Raw genomic sequence first — 22,907 nt, 5'->3', positions numbered from 1 at the left:
CAGGTTATATTAAGTAATTTAATTAAGTATGTTAAATTATCTAATAGTCTTAATTGTTATCTTCACATAAAAATTACTCTATGCTTTTTCATGTATGTTTAGTTTTTTACTGTACATTAAACTAATAATTTTTTCAATAATTTTATTAAAGTTATGACATAATATCATATTGTCTTAATTTATTCCTTAAAAAGCTAGGAAAAAGAGATTAATAAGAATTGATCCCTTTCCTATAAGCTTGTTAGCTTGGTAACTCAGTATAATTTGAAAACCAATTCTAGGTAGATAACGTTTATCCAAAGTCCACTCTCCAATTACGCCAATAATTTGGCGCCTGATAAAGCGCAAGCCACTCAAAATAACATTAATTTTACAATTATATATCCAAACACACACAGAGAAAAGATAAATCATAAAACACAACTCAACAAATCACTATAAGCTCGAATATTCATTCGATAATAATAATTTATTGATTCTTTTATTGATTTGTCTCAGAATCATTTTTTCAGGTATCCCGTTCGCCTGGTGTTCAGAGAAGTTCAGAGCGCATTCTAGACGGAAGGATCGGCTCAAGGTGAGTTATCGCTCTCGTGGCCGAGCTATACCTCAAAGGCTCTAAACAACACGAAACATTTGGCACCTACTGAAGACCCATATGTTAAGTTGTTTATCTTTCTATTTCTACTTATGTTGTTAGCTCTGTCCTTGTCACAAAAATAGATAAAAAGCAACATCTGATCTATTTTATCAGTAAAAGCTTGCAAGCGGCGAGCTTAGATACCCAAGCTAGAAAAACTATCGTTAGCTCTGCTCATAACAGCTCGCGCAGCTCCACCATTACTTCCAGAGTCACGCCATTATAGTCAGAATTGACCAACCCTACAGCAAGTATTAACAAGACCAGAGTTGGCAGGACTAGTGATAAAATGGTCAATCAAATTGTCGAAATTTGACATCTAATATCAATCCAGAAGGCGTTGAAGTTGCAATTTCTGGCCAACTTCATTACAGAATTCACAACATCGGAGACATTGCAAACACCTTTAAAATGGACACTTCATGTAGATGGAGCTTCCAACACAGAGGGATGCAGTGCTGTGATAATATTAGAAAATGACGATGGTTACATCCTCGAACAGTCCTTCCAATTCTCGTTCTTGGCAAGTAACAACCAGGTTGAGTACGAAGTTTTGTTAGCCGGCCTAAGGTTAGCTTGTGAATTAGATGCTCACCATATCTTAATACACTATGATTCTTTGTTAGTAGTCCAGCAGGGAAATACCAAGTCTGAGATCCTCTCTTTGAGCAATACTTAACATTGGTAAAATGCTTACTTTCAAATTCAAAACTTTTGAGATGATTTACATACTTAGGAAAGACAATAGTAGAACTAATATTCTATCAAAACTCGCAACAACAAGGGAGACAACACATGCTTCCACACTTTTACAACTAACTTTAGCTGAGTTTAGTATCAGCTCCATGTCTATCTTTGCAATTTCACAGGATGCAGATTGGAGGACACCTTACATTGTATACCTTAAAACAAGAGCCCTACCACCAAGTGTATGAGACAGGAAACTCTTCAAGCACTGAGCATGTTTGTTTACACTTATCGATGACACTATATAAATGTGGTTTCTCAAGACCCCTACTAAAATGTCTAAGGAAAAAGGAAGCTAACCTAGCAATATGAGAAACACATGAAGGAGTATGTGGAAATCAATTAGGAGGAAGAACTCTAGCATCCAAAATTCTAAGGGCGGGCTATTATTGGCCCACAATCAAGAGAGACTGCATCATCAAAGTCAAACAGTGCGATCAATGTCAAAAACACTCTCTATAATAATACATCAACCAGACGAGCTCCTGCATACCTTGGAGGTAAGCTAACCTTTTCAAAAGTGGGGGCAAGATATTCTCATACCATTTCCAGTAGTAGCCGAGCAGGTAAAATTTTTTACTTATAGTGATCGATTATTTTTCTAAATGGATCAGAGAACAACTCTTCGCCAGAATAACCTCACACAAGGTACAACCATTTATTTGAAAATACATTATATGCCGTTATGGATTACCTAGAGAAATAGTTATAGACAACGGTAGACAATTTACTGATGAAAACATAGCAACATTTTTACAACAATTTCATATACAACACCACTTCTCCTTAGACTGATGGGCTCGTAGAAGTTGCTAACAAAATACTTTTACAGGCTCTTTGCAAAAAATTAGATGAGGCCAAAGGACTCTAGGCCGACATGATCTCAAAGGTGCTATGGGGTTATAACACCACCATAAATTCTACAACAAAAAAAACACCTTTTCGACTGGTCTATGGAGCAAAGGAAATGCTCCCTATAGAGATATCAAAAAATCTCTTAGAATCGACAATTACAACAATGACGATAATAACAACAAAAGACGATCAAAGTTGGATACAATTGAGGATGACAGAGACATTGCATTATTGCGACTACGGTTGATATAACTCTTTGTCCAAAACAAGTACAATCGAGGAGTCAACCTCCTATTTCCGACCTCATGACCACGTGATTAGAAAAACCGAAGAGGCAAGGAAACCAAGAGGACAAGGAAAGCTTACAACCACATGGGAAGGCCCTCTCCGTGTTAGACAAGTGCTCGACAAGGGGCTTACAAACTGGAAGCTTTAGACGAATCCAATGTATGTGGAACATGGAATGCGTCCTCATTGAAGATGTATTACAACTAAGCAAACTAAAAGGTTTGCGGATGTACTTTTTTCCTACTCCAATTTTTCCCCACCCTGGGTTTTTTATTAGAGGGATTTTAACGAGGCATTACGCATCTCACCTGCTATTATAGCAGGAACACATTCATAAAAGAAATTGTTTGTACCTTTGCTGTTTTTTGGATTAACCTTCAATAATATCCATGACCCTTTTTGAAAATCATAGCAATCATAAACCAACAATACATAGTGCAATACCTACTACAAAGTTCAAACATCCATTTTTAAAACCGAGTCTATATCTCGATGCACCAAATAACAATCATATAACAATCTAAACCGACCTACGTAGTCAACACATCCAAATTCAAAATAATCATAAATCTACTAAAGCTATTACAATTCAATCATTTTGTTGCTCAAAACATTATCGTCAATCCCCCCTCTTCTAGTACCCCATTATCAACCAATTTGCCATTTATGACGACCTTCATAATGTCCATCGCGGTAACATCAACCTCGGGGAGCAAAGTCTTAATTTGTAATACTGCACGATCAAATCCTTGAGTAAAAACCTCGTATACCTCATTTTTTTTGGTAGATAATGAGGCTTCCAAATCCATAACTCGGGTCAACAATCTTTTCTTTTCCTTAAGACGATCAGAGTTGGATACAATTGAGGAGGGCAGAGACATTGCATTATTGTGACAACGGTCGATATAACTCTTCATCCAAAAAAGTACAATTAAGGAGTCAAACCCTTATTTTTGAATTCACGACCTTGTGCTTAAAAAAACTAAAGAGGCAAGGAAACTAAGGGGACAAGGAAAGCTTGCAGCCACATGGAAAGGCCCTCTCTGGGTTAGACAAGTGCTTGGCAAGGGGGATTACAAACTGGAAGCTTTAGAAGAATCCAATGTATGTGGAACATGGAATGTGTCCTCATTGAAGATGTATTACAATTTACAACTAAGTAAACTAAAAGGGAGGTTTGTGGATGTACTTTTTTTCTACTCCAATTTTTTTCCCACTCTGGGTTTTTTATTAGAGGAGTTTTAACGAGGCATCCCGCCTCCTGCCTGCTACTATAGCGGGAACACATTTCAATATTTCATAATAAATTTGTTTGTACCTTTGCTATTTTTCGGATTAACCTTTAATAATATCCATGACCTTTTTTGGCAATCATAAACCAACAATAAATACTGCAATACCTACTGTAAAGTTCAAAATCTATTTTTAAAACCGAGTCTATATCTCGATGCACCAAATAACAGTCATATAACAATCTAAACCAACCTACATAGTCAGCACATCCAAATTCAAAATAATCATAAATCTACTAAAACTATTACAATTCAATCATTTTGTTGCTCAATAATATTATCATCAATCTTCTCTTCTAGTACCTCATCATCAATCAATTCACCATTTATGGCGACCTTCGTAACGTCCATCACACATCGTGCTAATACTGCACGATCAAATCCTTGAGTAAAACCTCGTATACCTCATTTTCTTTGGCAGATAATGAGACATCCAAATTCTTAACTTGGGTCACCAATCTTTCTTTCTCCTCAGCACCTTCCTTCACTTCCTTTTCCAACAAAGCCATTTTCTTCTCAACAGATTTCAACTCCTTTTCCCTGTTTTTCAAATCTTCTATCGAACTATTCAACAACTCATCCTTAATCTTCAGCACACTCTAAAGCTTGGTAATTTCATCTACCTCATACTTTTCTTTCATTAATGTCAATTCCTAAGTCCTTCCTATTGATAGCAAACACACACCAATCACCTGCAAAAATCATCCTACATAGCTACAAAACAAGTCCCAACCAGATAAACAAAATAAATACAGAGCAACGTCATACTTGGAGATATTGGCTGACCCCAATTTTTTCAGCTTTGTCATCAAGCCGACATCAATAGGAGATTGGGCAAAGTCATCAGCTATGGTAGAAAAAGAATAATGCTCGGACTATGGTGAAGACGATCCACCTCTAAGGGATACTCATGTAATTTCTTTTGTCGTTTATACGCCACAATGCTTTCAACCGAGCTATATATTTTCCCACCCTCCCTCGGTGGAGAGACGACTAAAGGCTCTTCCCTTGACTCCCCATGCTACATTTTCCTTTTCTTCATAATGATCGGTTTCGGCTGAGTTCCCCCTGTACTACTTTAACCCCCCCTTCTTGGTCTGTGTTTGTGGAAGATATCTCTTTTTCGCCTTTCTTTTTCTTGTTTAGTAAAGCTTTTAGTCCAGGGGTGGTCAGACTTGATTCCCTGCTTCTTGCAGTAGCAACATATTTGCATCAATCACTTTTGTCATAAAAACATCCTAACACAATATAAAGACATCAATTACCTATATGCTTCACCACAACATCACAATCTACGTCATACTATAATAGTTCAAATACAGACAACAATTCTCTAGTTTCAAACACCACCATCAAGAACTTTAAAAACAACTCGTGCCTCTTACTCATTTCCTTTACATCTAGAATTTGATTTGGTTCAAATGACCAATACAACAGAATCTCTCTTCCAGCATTTCAAAAAGGTAAAAGAGAAACTCAGTCTCTACTGAACAAACTTTCATAAACATGTCTTTGAAGTCCTTATAGGAGGATTTATACAAACCAAATATTGACCTTCCTAGGTGACTACTAATTAAGATTCACCCACAGGCCACAACGAACACCTTTCGCCTGAAATAGAGCAAAAAAAGACATCTATGGAGATAGAATAGTTGAGATAATCCATTAACACTTCAAAGGCATTCACAAATTCCCAAGAATTCGGATGCAGTTGGGATGGGAGAACAGTTAAGTTGATATAGCACCCCATACTCAATATGTAAACGGCAACCTCATGCTTAGTTCGATCAACATGCATGTATAAATGTAAATGTAAATCCAATCTTCGCTCTTATCACACATTCTGTCATTTTCTCCACAGTACAAAATCTCAACCCTAGCTCCATTTTTGCCCCCCCAATAAACATCATTTAAACTAGAGACAGACTCAGTATCACTAAAAAGAGAACTACGACATCTCACATCAGCGTTAATCCAACCATATGAATTGTCAACTGACCACACATGTTTCCCTTTGTCTTTCGACATAGCCCACCCAAAACAACAAAAAATCAAATTTGAAAGAAGACACAGAGATAGTGATAGAGAAAATGAGCCAGAAAGCAAAGATGAAAATGTGTAATACAAAGAAAACTGACCTTTTGGTTCTTTTTTTTCTTTTCCGAAAAGCCATAAAACTTATCAACCTTTCCACTTCCAACTATTTCCCCTTTACTAACTCTCCCCTACACGAAATAGTTTACTTCATTATTACCACTACTCACATATACGACTCCCAAGCAATAAAATCCAAACATCAAGCCATCTTGTAAACTATCCATTTCCCACAAATCAACGACCCAGATTTCCTTGAGAAAAACTCATGAGTCATGTCAATTAAATTACATCAAGTTAGTGCCCTCTAACAAATGTTTGTTCCATGCATGTCAAAACACACGTTGACCTTTGGGGATAGCATATGTCTCCGAGTTATAGGGTCAATCGATATATCATGAAACTCAACATGCTTATTTGAAAAAAAAAAAAAACAACAAATGGGCCAAGCTTGGGGGCTGTGTTCTGTTCTCTATAAGCTCGGTAACCGACTATAACTCAGAGACCAATTCTGGGTAGGTAATTTCTATCCAAGGTCCACTTTTCAACCATGCTAATAATTTGACGCCTAATTTTAATTATATATCCAAACACATATTACAAAGAAAAGATATATCATAAAACACAACTCAGCAATTCATTATAAGCTCGAATATTCATTCGATAATAATAGTTTGTCGATTCCTTTATGGACTTGAACGTTGGAGTCCTTTTCATAGGTGCTCGCTCGCCTGGTGTTCAGAGAAGTTCGGAGAGCTCTCTTTCTCATGGCCGAGCTATACCTCCGAGTCTCCAAGCATCACAAAACAAAAAGGATTTCAGTTGAAAAAAAAATTAGAATTTAATTTTGAAATGGTTCCCTTATTGGTGTTGTACACGGCTATGGGGGATATGAGTGATTCACAGTGGATATGGGCACCACAACATCTCACAGTGAGCATGCTACTAACAAAGATATCTCGCACCCTACAAGATGGCTGTGTGCCGCCATGTGTCCGTTGTGACAGGTGCTTGCAACTCGCACCATGTAATAAGGTGTGACTTTTCTTTTACCGCAACTTTTCTTCATATATCTGGTGTTTTTTGGGATTACTTAATATCATACCTTTCATATATTTACTTGAACTTTGCTTCAGCTTTTTCTTTATTCTTCACTTGTTCCTTGTTCTCCACCTTAATTGTACGAAAAAAGATTATAACTTTTGTAATGAGATTTAAGAAAAGTTTCAATTTTTGAGATTGGGTGTAGGTTTGGTATGTGTGACTGCAAAAGGGAGTGGTTGGTGGTGGTGAGATTGAAGCAGAAGAAGAAGCAAATTCCGTATGTATGAAGTTTGAAGAATCAGAATTGGTGTGTATAAGAATATCACTTTAAGAAACATTTTTCTCAAGAGACAAAGGGAATGTAAGCAAAAGTTACTGAATATTGACTACTGAGAGTGAGAAAAAGTATTCAAGACTTTTTTTTAAAGGAAAACAAATCTTCAATTGTATTTAGGAAAAAAAATCCTTTGCTTCTAGCTAACTGTAAGAAATCACTATTCCACATCTCTTAACTTTCCCACCCAATTGCATCTTAAGGTACAACATCTTTATAAATTCCATAAGTAATTTTTTTAGCTTAAAAAATTATCAATGAAAATGGTTGTACAAATCAAATAATATTACTATTTAGACAGTGATTTTAATGTGAAAAGCTTGAGGTTTCTAAACTTCTTAGTTCATATATTTATATATACTAATTAATCATTACAATATCAACTAAAGATAAAATATAATGATTCATAATTAATTCTAATCTAACCTAATTGGCACCTGATAGCTAATTGACTGACCTAATCTAACCTAATTGACACCTATAAATTAATTGATTAAATTATTTGAATATAATATCAACATCTCCCTTCAAGTTAGAGCATATATATTATATGCACCAAGCTTGTTACAAATGTAATTACTACGAGGATCTTTAAGAGACTTTGTGAGAATATCAACCAATTGTTCACTTGAATTAACAAATTTAGTGACAATTTCTTTAGATATAACCTTCTGCTTTATGAAATGACAATCCACCTCTATGTGTTTAATTCTTTCATAAAATACTGAACTGGATGCAATGTGGAGTGCTGCTTGATTATCACAATATAACATCATTTAGTTAACTATCTCGAACTTCAACTCTGAGAGGAATTGCTTGACCCATATTAACTCACAAGCCACTAATGCCATTGTGTGATACTTTGTTTATGCACTTGATTGTACAACAACGCTTTATTTATGATTTTTCCAAAATATAAGGGAAACCAAGAAAGACATAATACCCAAAAGTAGATCATCTATCAATAGAAGAACCTACCTAATCAGCATCACAACAGCCAATGACTTGGGCATTTCCTTTATCTTTGTATAATCATCCTTAGCCTGGGACTTTCTTAATATATTTTACAATTTACATTACAACATCCCAATGATCAATGCAAGGAGATTGCATAAACTGACTCACTACACTAATAGGATATGAAGTATTTGGTCTAGTAATAGTGAGGTATAGTTCAGTTTTTCTTTCGATATCTCCCAGGATTAGAAAAATGTTCCCTTTGGTTAGGTAGTAATTTAATATTAAGACCTATTGGACTGTCATTACGTTGGCAATTCACCAAACCTGTTTCTTCCAATATATCAAGGGCATATTTCTGTTGAGATATAGCAACTCCATCTTTAAATTGAGCAATCTTAATACCAAGGAAGTACTTGAGTTTACTTAAATCCTAAGTTTGAAAGTGATGAAACAATGTTTCTTTAACTTTGTTATCCCCTCATGAGTATTACCAGTGATGACTATATCATTCACATAAACAACTCAATAGATGCACTATCTATGTGAGTTGTGTTGATAGAACACTAAGTGGTTAGATTCGCTTATTTTCATGCCAAATATTTGAATAACAGAGCTGAATTTGCTAAACCAAGCTCGAGGAGATTGTTTTAACCATAAAGGGAGCGTTTCAAATTGCAAACCAATCCCGACTCTCCCTGAGCAACAAATCCAGGTGGTTGTTCCATGTGTACTTCCTCGTCAAGTTCTCGGTGAAAAAAGCATTCTTGATATCTAATTGATACAATGGCCAATGACAGATTATCGCAATACAAAGGAAAATGCAAACAGAATTAATCTTTGCTATCGGAGAAAAAGTTTCTTGATAATCTTGCCCATATGTTTGACTGCAACCCTTAGCAACCAAACGAGCCTTAAGATGATCAATTAAGCTATCAAGTCCAACCTTAACAGCATACACCCATCGGGACTCAACCACTGATTTTCCTGGAGGAAGACGAATCAACTCTCATGTACCACTATACTCTAAAGCATTCATTTCATCAATCATAGCTTATCTCCATCCTGGAAGAGAGAGTCCTTCATGACACACTTAGACGTAGGTATAGAAGATAATGTGAAAACAAAAGCATAGTATGGTGGGGACAATTGATGAAAGCTCAAGAAATTATAAATTGAATGAGGATTTCTTGTGTTACGATTACCTTTTCAAAGAGCAATCAGAAGCTCATCAATAGATACAATTTGATCCATAGTAGGGGAAACCAAAGAAGTTGAACATATGCCACTATCCTCTACCATCTCAGCATTAGTGGATAGACCATTTATAGTGGTTGTTGGATTTTCTAGTAAGGACAATAAGGATGGACCAAAATAAGGAATTAGAAGAACTTGTGAGACAACATTAGAGTCAACATGTGAGGTAAAGTATGTTGTGTCTTAAAAAAATGTCACATCAACAGAAACATAGTGATGATGAGTAACAGAAGAGTAATATCTTTACCCTTTTTGGAGCCTAGAGTACCCAAGAAAAATACATTAATAGACCGAGCAGATAACTTATCTTGACCAAGAGAGAGATCATGAAGAAAACAAGTACACCCAAACACACGAGGAGGAACATGGTACAATTTATCCATAGGGAAAAAAATGGAATGTGAAACTCAATTATTGAAAATAGAGGATGGCATACGATTAATTAAATAACAAGCTATTAAGACTGCATCTCTCCAAAAACATATAGGTACATTAGAATGTAATAATAAAGTACAGGTTATTTTAATGAAATGTCTATTTTTTCTTTTAGCAACTCCATTTTATTGTGGTGGGTGGGGATATGTGGGCTAGTATAAAATACCATGAGATGTCATAAAAGAAGAAAAAGATTTGGAAAAATATTCTCTAGCATTGTTGCTACGAAGAACCTTAATAGTTTTATCAAATTGTATTTGAATTTCAGCAACAAAGGAAGTAAAGATGGAAAATAGTTCAGAACGATCTTTCATTAAATATAACCAAGCACAACGAGAAAAATTATCAATGAAAGTAACAAAATACTTAAAGCCCGAAGAAGACACATGACTAAGACCCCATATACCAAAATGAATAAGAGAAAAAAGAGATGACTCGTAGTGATCCTTATTGTGATTAACAAAGGAAGACCTAACATGCTTTCTAAGTTGGCAGGATTCACAATTCAAAGATTCTAACTTAGCATAAGTAGGAACCATAGTTTTAAGTTTTGATAGACTTGAATGATCTAACCGGTTATGGAGGAGATTAGGTAATGCAACAGCTATACATACCATGGGATGAGTTGACCCAAGATGGTAGAGACCTTGTGACTCATATCCTGCACCAATTGTGTTTCTCGTACGACGGTCCTGTATAACAAAGGAGTCAACATCAAATGTGACAAAACAATAATTAAGAGATTAGGTAAGCTTGTTGAGTGAAATTAAATTGAAAGGGTAGTTTTTGATAAATAAAACTGAGGTTAATGACACAGATTTAGTAGGTGAGACAAAGCCAACTCCTATGACAACGACTTTGGATCCATCTGCTAAAGTAATAAATTTAGAAAATGTAGGTGAAAAAAGAGAGGCAAATAGGGATTTGTTATCAGCAACGTGATCTAAGGCACCCAAATCAATTACCTAAGAACTTGAAGTATTACCAGATTAAGATATGCATGCTGTAAAATTATTCAAGTGAGTAATAGTGGTATCAGGAGATGGCTTCTATTTTGCTACCCACAACTGAAGATATTCATTAAATTCTATTGGAGAAATGGCAACTGATTGATTACTAGAAGGTGCATCAATTGTTTTCTCTTCATTGTGGTCGAATCCTATCCGAGCAACATTGACAGTTTTCTCAGGAAATCCATAAAGAAAATAGCATGTATCTTTAATATGCCCAAGTCACTTACAGTAGGAGCATTGGGGATGATCGGGGCGTTGGCCCGCTTGACTTCTACGTCCTCTTTAAGCTCTACGAGTTTTTCGACCACCACGAAAACTTGATGCAATTACCGTGGCAGCGACTTCAACTGAATTTGAGGATGTATATATTTGGGTGCATTGCATGTAAAACCATTACCATATACTAATTGTCCAGTGGTATGCGAAATTGTTACTCTGAGGTTGTAAAATTTGTTGTTCGTTCTCTCCCTGGCAATGGCGCCAATAACTGGTGCACAATACCATGGTCCAAACATAACTTCACAACTTCGCACAACTAACCAGCAAGTGCACTGGGTCGTCCAAGTAATAAAATCTTACGTGAGTAAGGGTCGATCCCACGGAGATTGTCGGTATGAAGCAAGTTATGGTCACCTTGTAAATCTCAGTCAGGCGGATATCAAATGGTTATGGAGTTTTCGAAAATAAATAATAAATAAATAGAAAATAAAGATAGAAACACTTATGTAATTCATTGGTGGGAATTTCAGATAAGCGTATAGAGATACTTTCGTTCTTCTGAACTTCTGCTTTCCTGCTGTCTTCATCCAATCAGTCCTACTCCTTTCCATGGCAAGCTTTATGTAAGGGCATCACCGTTGTCAATGGCTACATCCCATCCTCTTGTGAAAAAGGTCCAAATGCTCTGTCACAGCACGGCTAATCATCTGAGGTTTTCGATCATACTGGAATAGGATTCACCCTCCTTTTGCGTCTGTCACTACGCCCAGCACTCGCGAGTTTGAAGTTCGTCATAGTCATTCAATCCCTGAATCCTACTCGGAATACCACAGACAAGGTTTAGACTTTCCGGACTCTCATGAATGCCGCCATCAATCTAGCTTATACCACGAAGATTCTGATTAAGAGATCCAAGAGATATTCATTCAATCTAAGGTGGAACGGAAGTGGTTTTCAGGCACGCGTTCGTGGGGGAATGATGATGATTGTCACGTTCATCACATTCATGTTGAAGTACGAATGAATATCTTAGAAGCGAAATAAGTTGAATTGAATAAAAAAACAGTATTACTTTGCATTAAATCATGAGGAACAGCAGAGCTCCACACTTTAATCCATGGAGTGCAGAAACTCTAACGTTTGAAAATACATAAGTGATAATGGTCTAGGCATGGCCGAATGGCCAGCCCCCCAAACGTGATCAATATGATCCTAAGTTGAACTAAAAATCATAAGATGTCTAATACAATAGTAAAAAGTCCTATTTATACTAAACTAGTTACTAGGGTTTACAGAAGTAAGTAATTGATGCATAAATCCATTTCCGGGGCTCACTTGGTGTGTGCTTGGGCTGAGCTTGAAGTTTACACGTGGAGAGATCATTCTTGGAGTTGAACGCCAGTTTGTAACGTGTTTCTGGCGTTCAACTCTGGTTCGTGACGTGTTTCTGGCGTTTAACTCCAGACTATAGCGTAGAACTGGCGTTGAACGCCCTTTTGCGTCATCTAAACTCGACCAAAGTATGGACTATTATATATTTCTGGAAAGCCCTGGATGTCTACTTTTTAATGCAATTGAAAGCACGCCATTTTGAGTTTTGTAGCTCCAGAAAATCCACTTTGAGTGCAGGGAGGTCAGAATCCAACAGCATCAGCAGTCCTTCTTCAACATCTGAATCTGATTTTTGCTCAAGTCCCTCAATTTCAGCCAGAAAATACCTGAAATCACAGAAAAACACACAAACTCATAGTAAAGTCCAGAAATGTGAATTTAACATAAAAACTAATGAAAACATCCCTAAAAGTAACTAGATCCTACTAAAAACATACTAAAAACAATGCCAAAAAGCGTATAAATTATCCGCTCATCATCCAGCTTTGTCTTGAAGGCTTTTAGAGTGTTGGTTTGTAGAAATAATTTTTAACTCCTCCACTGTAGCTTGGGTTTGAGTAACAAAAATGGTCATATCATGATCAATCTGCTTAAGGGAAACCCATTTCTAAGCGGAATCATATAGGCGCTAAATATCATTTGCAAATAAGTTGTGAGTCTTTTTCCAAAAGGAAGAATAGATCTTAAAAGACCTTAAATTAACCAAGATGCAGGATCAACTGACTGTCATAATAATGCACACAATTGATTATCAAACATTTTTCATTGAGTTATATTTTCTTCAAGAATTTCATTAGTAGATTTAGTGTCTGAGAGACCTTGACCTATGAACCATAATTCAACAGATGCTGACCATCCAAAAAAGCTTTTACCATTCAGTTTTTTAGATGTAATTGTAGGAGTACCAGAAAAGTCATAAGTAATTGATACAATATTGGACAATTTAAGATGAATATTTAGGGTTGTCGCATCTTCTACTGGAGTATTTGTACTAGCACTGGACATTCTAAATTTTAAGAAAATGCTAAATTTTAATGTTTAGAAGTTATACAAAAAGAATATATATATATATATATATATATATATATATATATATATATATATATATATATATATATAGAGAGAGAGAGAGAGAGAGAGAGAGAGAGAGAGAGAGAGAGAGAGAGAGAGAGAGAGAGAGAGAGAGAGAGAGAGAGAGAGATGGTTCACAAGGAAAAAAATGATGGGAACACAAACAAAATTTGAAAAGAAGAGAGATAAAAAATAAATAGAGACTGAAATAGATGGTTTAAAGAAGATAATGATAAAGTGGCTGGAACCTTTTGAGATTGGCTATAGGCTTGATTTTTTTTTTCAGATAAGAGCAGCAAACTAATAAAATACCATAGAAAGTGATGGCTGAAAAATAAAAAAAAATGGCTAAAAACCAAAGAACCCTATATTTTGATATCATATTTTGACAGTGATTTTAATGTGAAAAGCTTTAGGTTTTTGAACTCCTCAGCTCATATATTTATATACACTAATTAATCATTTTAATACCTACTAAAGATAAAACATAATTATTTATAATTAATTATAATCTAACCCAATTGACATCTAACCGCTAATTAGCTGACCTAATCTAACCTAATTTACACCTAGCAACTAATTGACTAAATTATTTGAATATAATATCAACAATTAGTAACAAGTTTAGCTGTATAGGGTTTAAAAGAGTAAATAGCCATTTTTGACCATAAAAGATTCGAACGCTGACAAAACTGACCATGAAAAATTAAAACTAAAGTTATACTTATATAAGTATATTTTGTTCGACAAAAATGACCAAATTTTTTTTACAATTCCATAAATACCTCTCACCTCTCATCTCCCTTCATCTCCAAACCCAATCCCTAACCCTAACAATATAATCGCTGCTCCCTCCTCCTCTGCCTCTACCCTCCACCCTTTTCCCCGCCATAACCCCCTTCCATCACCACCATCCCCTCCACCTTCCCTTCCCTTTCCCCTTCCCCTTTGGCCATCACCGCTTCATCGCAAACAAAGACTCTCATTCTCGTTCTCATTCTCATTCTGAATGCAAAAAGGGCAATGATATTGGACATCATGTTATTAATGTGAATTTCAGTAGTTCCAATCACGATTACTGTCATGGACATGTTAATGGCATGTTCATTCTGCACATTGTAGTCACAATAACCATGGCAAAGACAGAAATAAAAGCATGTTATTGCAGTAGAGCTTCCCCTTATGCCGGATGGTGAATTTACTGTGGGAATGGAATTCAGTTCTTGGTGCGGGACACTCCAGTACTGCTGATATACTGGTGGAGTCAAGTAATCCGCAGAATGCGTGTTAGGAATGTATGGAGTGAACTGCTCAGGCTCTTGTTGTGCCTGTGTTTGTGAGGGGGGCGGTGGTGGTTGCGGTGGCGATGGTGGTGGTGGTGATTGTACTTTTTGGTTCTCCTGATTATGCATAGGATCACCGTGCTGATTCTCTTGCGGTTCGATCTGTGACAGATGCAAGTGGTCACCATATGTACCTCGGTACCAATGCAAGTAGATATCTGCCTGATGTTGTGAGGGCACCGTGTCATCGACAAGAACATGACTATACCAGTTCATCCAATGCATAACCCAGAATGAGTGGGTTCCAGACCAATCTTGATTCTTCGGACCTGTCAGAACTTCGCCGTGTGCTTCACCTAGGTCTCGCTCCTAATTAGGAACGCCCTGAGTCAAGCCAAATTGTCTCCTCAGTCTATCAGATGCATGCCACTCAATACAGTCAAAAGATATAAGTGGAACTGTGGCACTCCAAATAGCAGAATGCTGACGGATGTCAGGAGGAATCACGTCCGAATCGGTCCTTCCAATTGCATAAGGCTCCCAAACAAACTGCACACATTATGCAAGTAACCGAGGATTACACACAGAATAATAACACGGATAAACGAAAAGAACTACTTATTTATTACAACAAACCTGTCCTTCTTGCAGAACATCCAAATCTCTCCTATAGTTCTCAAGGGTACGAAATCTGTAAGGCCGATTCTCACGTTCCCAGTTATGCCACCTGACATCAAGCGATTCGCTAACTTACATTTATGGATACAATTTAAAATACACTATTTCAAAGCGTTTAGTAATTAAATTTACCTATTTGCAATCGGAAAGATTTGAGGATTGCTTGGAATCGGCGCAATGAATGGTAGACGGGTCCAAGCCCAGGCAAGCAACAGTATCAGCGGACCATCAATCTCCTTACAGTCGACACGAGTTGCTCTACACAACGATCTATACAGGTGTGCCAGGCAGGCCGATCCCCAACTGAACTGTATGATCCCGGCAAAGTTACGGAGTAACGGCAGGAACTTCCAGTGCACCCTTGCTGCAGACTTATCTCCAAACATAACGGTCCCAAACAATAACATTATGTGGCACTTCACGTACCTCTGAATCTGGATATCATCAACCAACACTAATCGATCTTTCAATGCTCGAAACCAAACCAACTTGATGAAACTTCTCCTGCAGTCTGCCTTCATAGGTGCAACACCAAACTGATCCAAGCATTCAGCCTCTAAAGCCTCATAACTGCTCAATGTCGGTCCCGTAACTGGCAAACCATTTGTCGAAAAACCAAGAATTAACGCCACATCCTCCAGTGTCACGGCGCACTCACCAACCGGAAAGTGGAACGTGTGGGTCTCAGGGCGCCATCTCTCGACCAGAGCATTAACCAATGCCGACTGACATTGGACAACTCCAATCTGTGAAACATGATAAAAGCCTGTGTCCCGTAAATACCCCTCCACTATTGGATTGTACCGATCCGGCGGCATGTAGTGGTCACATTGCAACATTCGAGAACCCTAAACACAAACATAATATTAAATAATTAACAAATTAAATTTATCAACTCAAACTTTCATTACCAAATAACCAGTAAAACGTATCCACAACCACAGCCAATAAAAATAACTATTATATTATATACTAATACTCAAGTAACTATTCAATTATGTTCTAACAACATACATACAACAATAAATCAATCATTAATCCTTTATTAAATATTTATGTTATACTTATAACAAAAATAGTTAATTTAATAATTTTTAAATTATAATATTTATTTTACTATGCTACGAACGCTTAATCATAAATAAATATTATTACTACAAAAAAATTATTTATTACTAACAATTAATACTAATTAAATGATTTATTATCATTATCACACGTTGATCTATTAGTGCCGTATTCTAATAAAAATAATTAAACCATCAGTATCAGTTATTATTATTATTATTATTATTATTATTATTATTATTATTATTATTATTATTATTATTATTATTATTCCAATAAATTTGGTAATAATAATTAATATTAATTATTTTATTTATCATATCTCCATTTTTAATAACAGTATTATTATTATTATCATTATTTTAATTATCTTACTAATAACAATAGTTAATTTATTATATTATCATAATGTACTATAATCATTCCTTCTAAATAATATTATTATATTAATCCCCTAATTTCTGCATTATAATCTAACATTACTACTAATTCCTAAAATTATTTTAATCAGATTAAAATATTCAAATACTATTACTACACTAATTTCTAACATTATCATCATAATAAATTACTAATTTCTAACATAATAATAATTATTATTTTAATTAAAATAAATTTTTTTAAAATAAAATAAAAACTTACATAATTAGGATGATTAAGATAATTAGCAATGTGAAGCTCCGGACGATTAACATCTTTTATTATTCTTCTTCTTCTTTTAGGCATTGTCAAGGAGTGGTCTATTTTTTTTTACATTAAAGCTTTATGAATGGAGGGCCATGGAAGAAGCTGGTAGGGTTGGAGGAGAAGAGAGTTTGGTGTTGCTGAAAGTGAAAGAGAATGGGGAGGGGAGCGTTCAGCAATCACCAAAGTGTTGCTACAACTTGGTGGGGAACACTTGCATGCGTGACACCTGGCTGGGGGCACAAATCGGACGGTCCGATTTGTGTACTCTCCCAGCCCCGAAAACGGACCGTCTGATTACCGTAGTGAAATCGGTCCGTCCGATTTTTTCATCGCAGCCGTCACATCTGCGTGAAGCACCATGGACGCCCATAACCTTGTTATACACCAACTCCTCCCCAATATGTAAAATAAAAAAATGTTAAAATGCATAAGATTTTAGACTAATTAATGCATAATATTGTGTTATTTGTATTGATTTAAATATTTAGTGTTATTAGATAATATTAGTATTGATTATGGTTATGCTTTAATTTTAGAGAAGAGTTGGTTCTTGTTATATTTTTCTAAGTAAATTTTACCATGTCAAATAATGGTTGGAGTTTTAGAAATTTTGATATTTTCACATGCTAGTTTATAAGAAAATATCAAGGTAATGTAATGTTAACGGCCCAGTTTTCATCCGTATAATCGTGACCCGAAAATGTATAGATTTCATCGGGTTTATAGTCGGATTCGAGTTTAATAAATAGGCTCAGTATATATTTCGGGTTGAGTCTGAGTTACATCAAACCCGGTTTCATCCGACCCATGCACACCCCTATATTAGATTATACATTTTAGAGATTAATTTTCTTTTTCATGCGTGTTAAATTAAATAAACGATGAGTGATTTTTGTAAACATAGTTAAGTAGCGGCGCACCCTCCTAACTCTGGAAACCCTAATTCACCAAAAGCCTCCCTATAAAGCACCACCTATCGCGCTCTCCAAAATTCATTCACTCACGCCTTAACCCTAGTCGATCTCTTAATTTTCTCTTTCTCGTCTCTGCAAAAGATTGTAATTTTATCATTGTATCTGTTCATTAGGCTCTGACTCTACCGGTTATTGTGTCCAGTTTCGAAGCATAATTGGGGGCAGTGACGATTTGAATGTTATTAAGGTCTCGTTCGTCGTAATTGGCCATGTTGGCCTTGCCGACCATCCTGATATATCACCACCCATATTCCGAGTCCCTTTCATATTATCAATTTCTTTCTTTTTTTTTTTTATCAATTGCATTAGGGTTTTGCGGATTTTGCCATTTATGATTGAGTAATGGATATATGCGTCCGATGATGATAAATCCAAAGGCTTGTTTCTCTAAACATTCGCAGTGGCCGCCTAAGAGCTTTCGCCTTCGCCAGGCTTGAGAGCTAGTGCTGCTTTAATCCTTCCTTGGATGTCTGAGGGCAGTTTTGATATTACGAACTCTTTTTTCGCTATTCTGTAGTGTTCATTATTTTTGTTATGTTGAATAAAAAAGCCAATTTGCAGAGCAAGAGCGTCTTGAATCAAATGGCGCGACTTGCCTTGAAGGTTGGCGATAACAATGGCAATGGCGATTCTCCGTGCCTGTCAAATCCTTTTATTTTGATCTTGGCCTCGAACAAGTCGCTACATTTTGTTTTTCTCATTATTATTATTATACTCTTTTCCTTTTAGTTTTTACAAAGTTAATGTGAATTTTTTTTACGAGGATCTATTCTTGAATAATGACTATACAGAATTTGATTTAGATAAGTTAGTTGTTTCAAGTTTTTTTTATTTAAAAAAATAATTATTGTGTTTCGTTAGGAAATCATACAATGCCTTAATGCAAGGTGCTACAAGCTGAAATTTTAGGGCATGGAAACAGAGACACCCATTCTCCTTCTGGTGTAATTTAAGCCATATTATTCAAATTAGCCCTTAAAATTTGTCTTGAATATCAAATTGGATCTTGATATTTTAGCTGGTCCAATGAGGACCCAAATTAAGAATCTTGACTTTTCTTAGCAATAACCAGAGCAGCCCAATGCTATATAACCTGCAAATATTATTTTTGATTAGTACTTAAGCAGCAATAATTTGCATCATAACTAACTTGGCCATCGACATTCTTATCCGGCAGTTGTCCTAAATCACCCTCATCATAATTATCAACTTCAATTCTCTCATCCTTCCTTGGATGATAATCCTCGGTTCAGGCCTATAAAGCCAATCTTATGCACTATCATAATCACTAGTATCATTGCTGTCATCTTTAAACCATCTTGAATTTCTATTAATTTTGATATCACTTTAGGTTCAGGTTGGGAAAGTAGTTAGGCATAAAGAATCCATTAGTTTTTCTTAGCATGAAAGTACATCTCTAATGGCACTTGATCATGTGAAAAGGCTCTTAATCACGCTTTAGAGGCTTGGCAAGAACTAGGCATTGACATTGAACTATGTCATATCATAACACCTTGTAAGTCCAATAGAAAAAATACATCCATTTTACCGTCATCTGTGTTATCTCTTACGAAAATCTTCCTAGGTCACAAATTTGCTTCCATTTTTATTGATATACAATTATTATTACTTTTAGCTCATTCATCTGCAAAACAATTCAAACAAATTGATCAGTATTTTACGCCTGGTTTCTGGCTGCGATGGATAACAGGACCTCGTGTCCATTGAGCATCATGGTCTCTGCAGATATTCATGAATTTTAAAAAAATTAAAATAAATCGATTACAATTACAATTATAATCAGAATTGTTGGAACGAGGAATGTTCAATCTAAATTCACAAATCATAAATATCCAAATCAAAATCTTAGATTCATTTATCCATTTAAAATCCACTTTAGCCAAACACAATCACATACCAAATTAAACCAATCTTGAAACTGTTTACAACCCAAACCAAGAATCAACCGTCAAAATCCAACAGCAGACCACCTCACCTTCATCAAAATAGAAGCAGATTCTTTGAAAAAAAGATTAGAATAGTATTTATTTATAGAAATAAATCAATTTCTGAAAAAAAGAAAAATAAAATAAAAAAATTTGTTTTGGAAAAGAATATCTTTCCCACAGACGGAGGCGGCGACGGAGATTGGACTGCTGCTGAACACGGCAATGCGAGGCCAAAGACAAAGATGCGACGTTTCAATCTCCTTGCGACAATTTTGCCTCTCCGGATGATGAAGACCTAGGCGCGTGGCCGAAAACGAAAATGGCGACGGTTCATGCTCCTCGCAACGACCTTTTGAATGAGAGGTGGAAGCAGTGAGAGGAGACGTGGGTGCCGGTCTAGCGAACGGCGGTGAGAGGGGAAGAGGGTAGTGGTCTGGCGGAGAGGAGAGGGGGAGAATTTGAAGGGAGAGGGCTGACATGTTTGAACTAGTTCTAATTTGTCAATGAGAGATAGAGAGAGAGGGGGTGGGAAACACAGGGAGGGGGTAGGTTTAAGGAACATGACAAGGATCTAAGGGTTTGAAATCGAGAAGAGTATCGGCGACTGGAGCATGAATCTTTTTCTATCTTTGTGAGTAATCTACCGCAGGACATATCCAAGAGGGAATTATTCCAATTGTTTAACTGAACGGGAAGAATCAATGATATATATTTATCACGAAAACAAAAAAGTGGAAATATATACATGATTGCTTTCGTGCGATACACAACCAAAGGAGGGGCATTGAAGGCGGTTGCGGAAATGAATCATTAGAGACTGAGAGGGAAGATTTTGTTTGTGGAAGAGGCAAAATACAGAAGGATGTCAGGGGCAGTAATGACAAGCAATACACGTGCGGATGGGAACAAGCGACAAACCGCTACATGGCAGCCACGTAGGAAAGTTGCTGAGTCTGAGCCTGAGGCTCCTGAAAATGAGGAGCGGAAACGGGAAAGAGACAAAGATCCGTACGGAAAGGATCGGACAAAGAAAGTGAAAGTAGCAGTGGCAACAGAGAATCTGGAATGGTTGCAGAGGAGCATCGTCGGGGGCACGACCAAGGCCATTAACTTTGAGTCTTTAAAGGAAATGATCGCAAAGAATGTGCCTAATGTTGTTCAGGTGCGGGAGATGGGCGCGTACAAAGCTCTTCTGACTTTTGACAGTGTACGGAACGCCGACGATGCCTACACCTTTAACATGAATAGACTCTTACAGCTATTCCATAGAGTGTGGCGATGGGAGGAGTCAGAACATAGTGAAACTCGAAGGGTGTGGCTGGAATGCTTTGGAGTCCCGCTGCACGCTTGGTCAGTTAACACCTTTAGGACGATAGGAGGCCAATGGGGTGAAGTCGTTGGATGTGATAGAGAAACGGAAATGTGTAGCTCTTTCACTGTAGGTCGTGTTCAGATCGACACTTGCGTAATGGATGTGATTCAAGAATGGGTCCACGTTACAGTTGGTACGGGAGGATTCGATGTTCTGGTGAAGGAGGTTGGACATGAGGCGTGTAATTTGGTATGCACCGGAAAATCTGAAGATAAACAGTCAAATATACAAGGGAATCCCGATAGCAAAAGCAACAGCGCCGGCGGGAATATAATACAGAATTCTGGTGCAGGGTCATCGCATGAAGGGATACAGGATGAAGTTCGGTTGTTGTTGGTTCCACGGAATGAGGAAGAAGACAAGGGTAGAATTGTAATTACTGATACAATTTTGAATGAATGGAATAATGGTGATGCGCAGCGTAATCTCGAGAAAATCAGAACGGATCTGGCATTAATTAAGGATAATCATTTTATGCACGAATTAGGGGGAAGAGCCGTTAAGCTCTATGAAGAAGATTCTGAAAAAACAATAACTGGTGCCCTAAATGGACTAGAAAGGGAGTCCACAAGTGCAACACCAAAAAAGCCACAATTAGAAAAGAATTGGGCCACAATAGAACATGAGGACAGGCACCGAAGGTTGGGCCCAGGACTCCAAGCCCACAAGCCAGCGAACGCGGGTCGCGATTCTCCTGACCAAACCTGCACGGGAGATGAACGCGGCGCCATGGGAGAGCTCCCAGTCGCTGGCAGGCAGGCGGCGATAATGGGGAAGGTCGCGGAAAGGGTGGACTCGGCGAGAACCTGGGGGGGCAATTGATACGCGCTGGGTCTGTCCGCCTCCAAACCACCGGGACTGCTGCTGACGACGACGCAGGGAGTGGAGTCGATGGCGGGGAAGCTGGTTCTCCGGCGGCGGTCGAACAGGGGATGTTTGGCGCATCAGTTTTCAAAGTGGCAAGGGGAGAACGACGAGACAGAATCCATGAGAGCAGCAGGTATGAAGGCGCAGTAAGGGCTGATCACGAAGAGGGGAGGCATGGAGAACAGAGCGCCAGACCAGAGATTGGAACCGGAAGTGACCAAAAGACACATAACTACGCTGGACGAACTGGTAGGGTGATCTGTGGGCACCTTGAGGAAGACTTTGCAGAAACTGAACCGAACCAAGAAGGAAGGAGGAATGAGGCGGAAGCACGTGACAAGCAGCAAACCGATCTGGAGGAACAGCTGGTAGAAAATAGAAAGATCTGGGA

General features: G+C 37.2%; 1 protein-coding gene and 3 non-coding genes across 4 annotated transcripts; 3 read left to right on the top strand and 1 right to left on the bottom strand.

Annotated features, from left to right (window-relative positions):
• Positions 1-15,539: 15,539 nt before the first annotated feature.
• Positions 15,540-17,393, bottom strand: LOC148566179 (serine/threonine-protein phosphatase 7 long form homolog). The gene is made up of 3 exons (XM_088486556.1): positions 17,310-17,393; positions 15,732-16,447; positions 15,540-15,648 (listed from the first exon to the last, which is right to left on the bottom strand). Exons 1-3 carry the CDS (start codon positions 17,391-17,393, stop codon positions 15,540-15,542), a joined length of 909 nt encoding a protein of 302 aa, XP_088342682.1.
• Positions 17,394-18,487: 1,094 nt separating this feature from the next.
• On the top strand, positions 18,488-18,588 carry LOC148566178 (small nucleolar RNA Z43). Its single transcript, XR_015885269.1, has one exon. It is a non-coding gene; the product is annotated as a small nucleolar RNA Z43 (small nucleolar RNA).
• Positions 18,589-18,682: 94 nt separating this feature from the next.
• On the top strand, positions 18,683-18,806 carry LOC148566177 (small nucleolar RNA SNORD14). The gene has a single exon (XR_015885460.1). It is a non-coding gene; the product is annotated as a small nucleolar RNA SNORD14 (small nucleolar RNA).
• An 82-nt stretch (positions 18,807-18,888) lies between these two features.
• Positions 18,889-19,016, top strand: LOC148566176 (small nucleolar RNA snoR86). Its single transcript, XR_015884927.1, has one exon. It is a non-coding gene; the product is annotated as a small nucleolar RNA snoR86 (small nucleolar RNA).
• The last annotated feature ends 3,891 nt before the right edge of the window (positions 19,017-22,907 follow it).

The sequence above is a fragment of the Arachis ipaensis genome, chromosome B5 (assembly GCF_059453495.1).
Source record: "Arachis ipaensis isolate K30076 ecotype BB chromosome B5, ASM5945349v1, whole genome shotgun sequence".
NCBI classification, from domain to species: Eukaryota; Viridiplantae; Streptophyta; class Magnoliopsida; order Fabales; family Fabaceae; genus Arachis; species Arachis ipaensis.
The sequence above is the reverse complement of the archived record's forward strand: the minus strand, read 5'-3'. Positions and strand labels throughout refer to the sequence as shown.

Coding starts and splice junctions, on each gene's coding strand:
- LOC148566179 (XM_088486556.1), bottom strand. CDS start 17,393: ATGCCTAAAAGAAGAAGAAGAATAATAAAAGATGTTAATCGTCCGGAG. Junction 16,448..17,309: donor ATCTTAATCATCCTAATTAT/GTAAGTTTTTAT, acceptor GTTTGTGTTTAG/GGTTCTCGAATGTTGCAATG. Junction 15,649..15,731: donor ATCTTTCCGATTGCAAATAG/GTAAATTTAATT, acceptor GCTTGATGTCAG/GTGGCATAACTGGGAACGTG.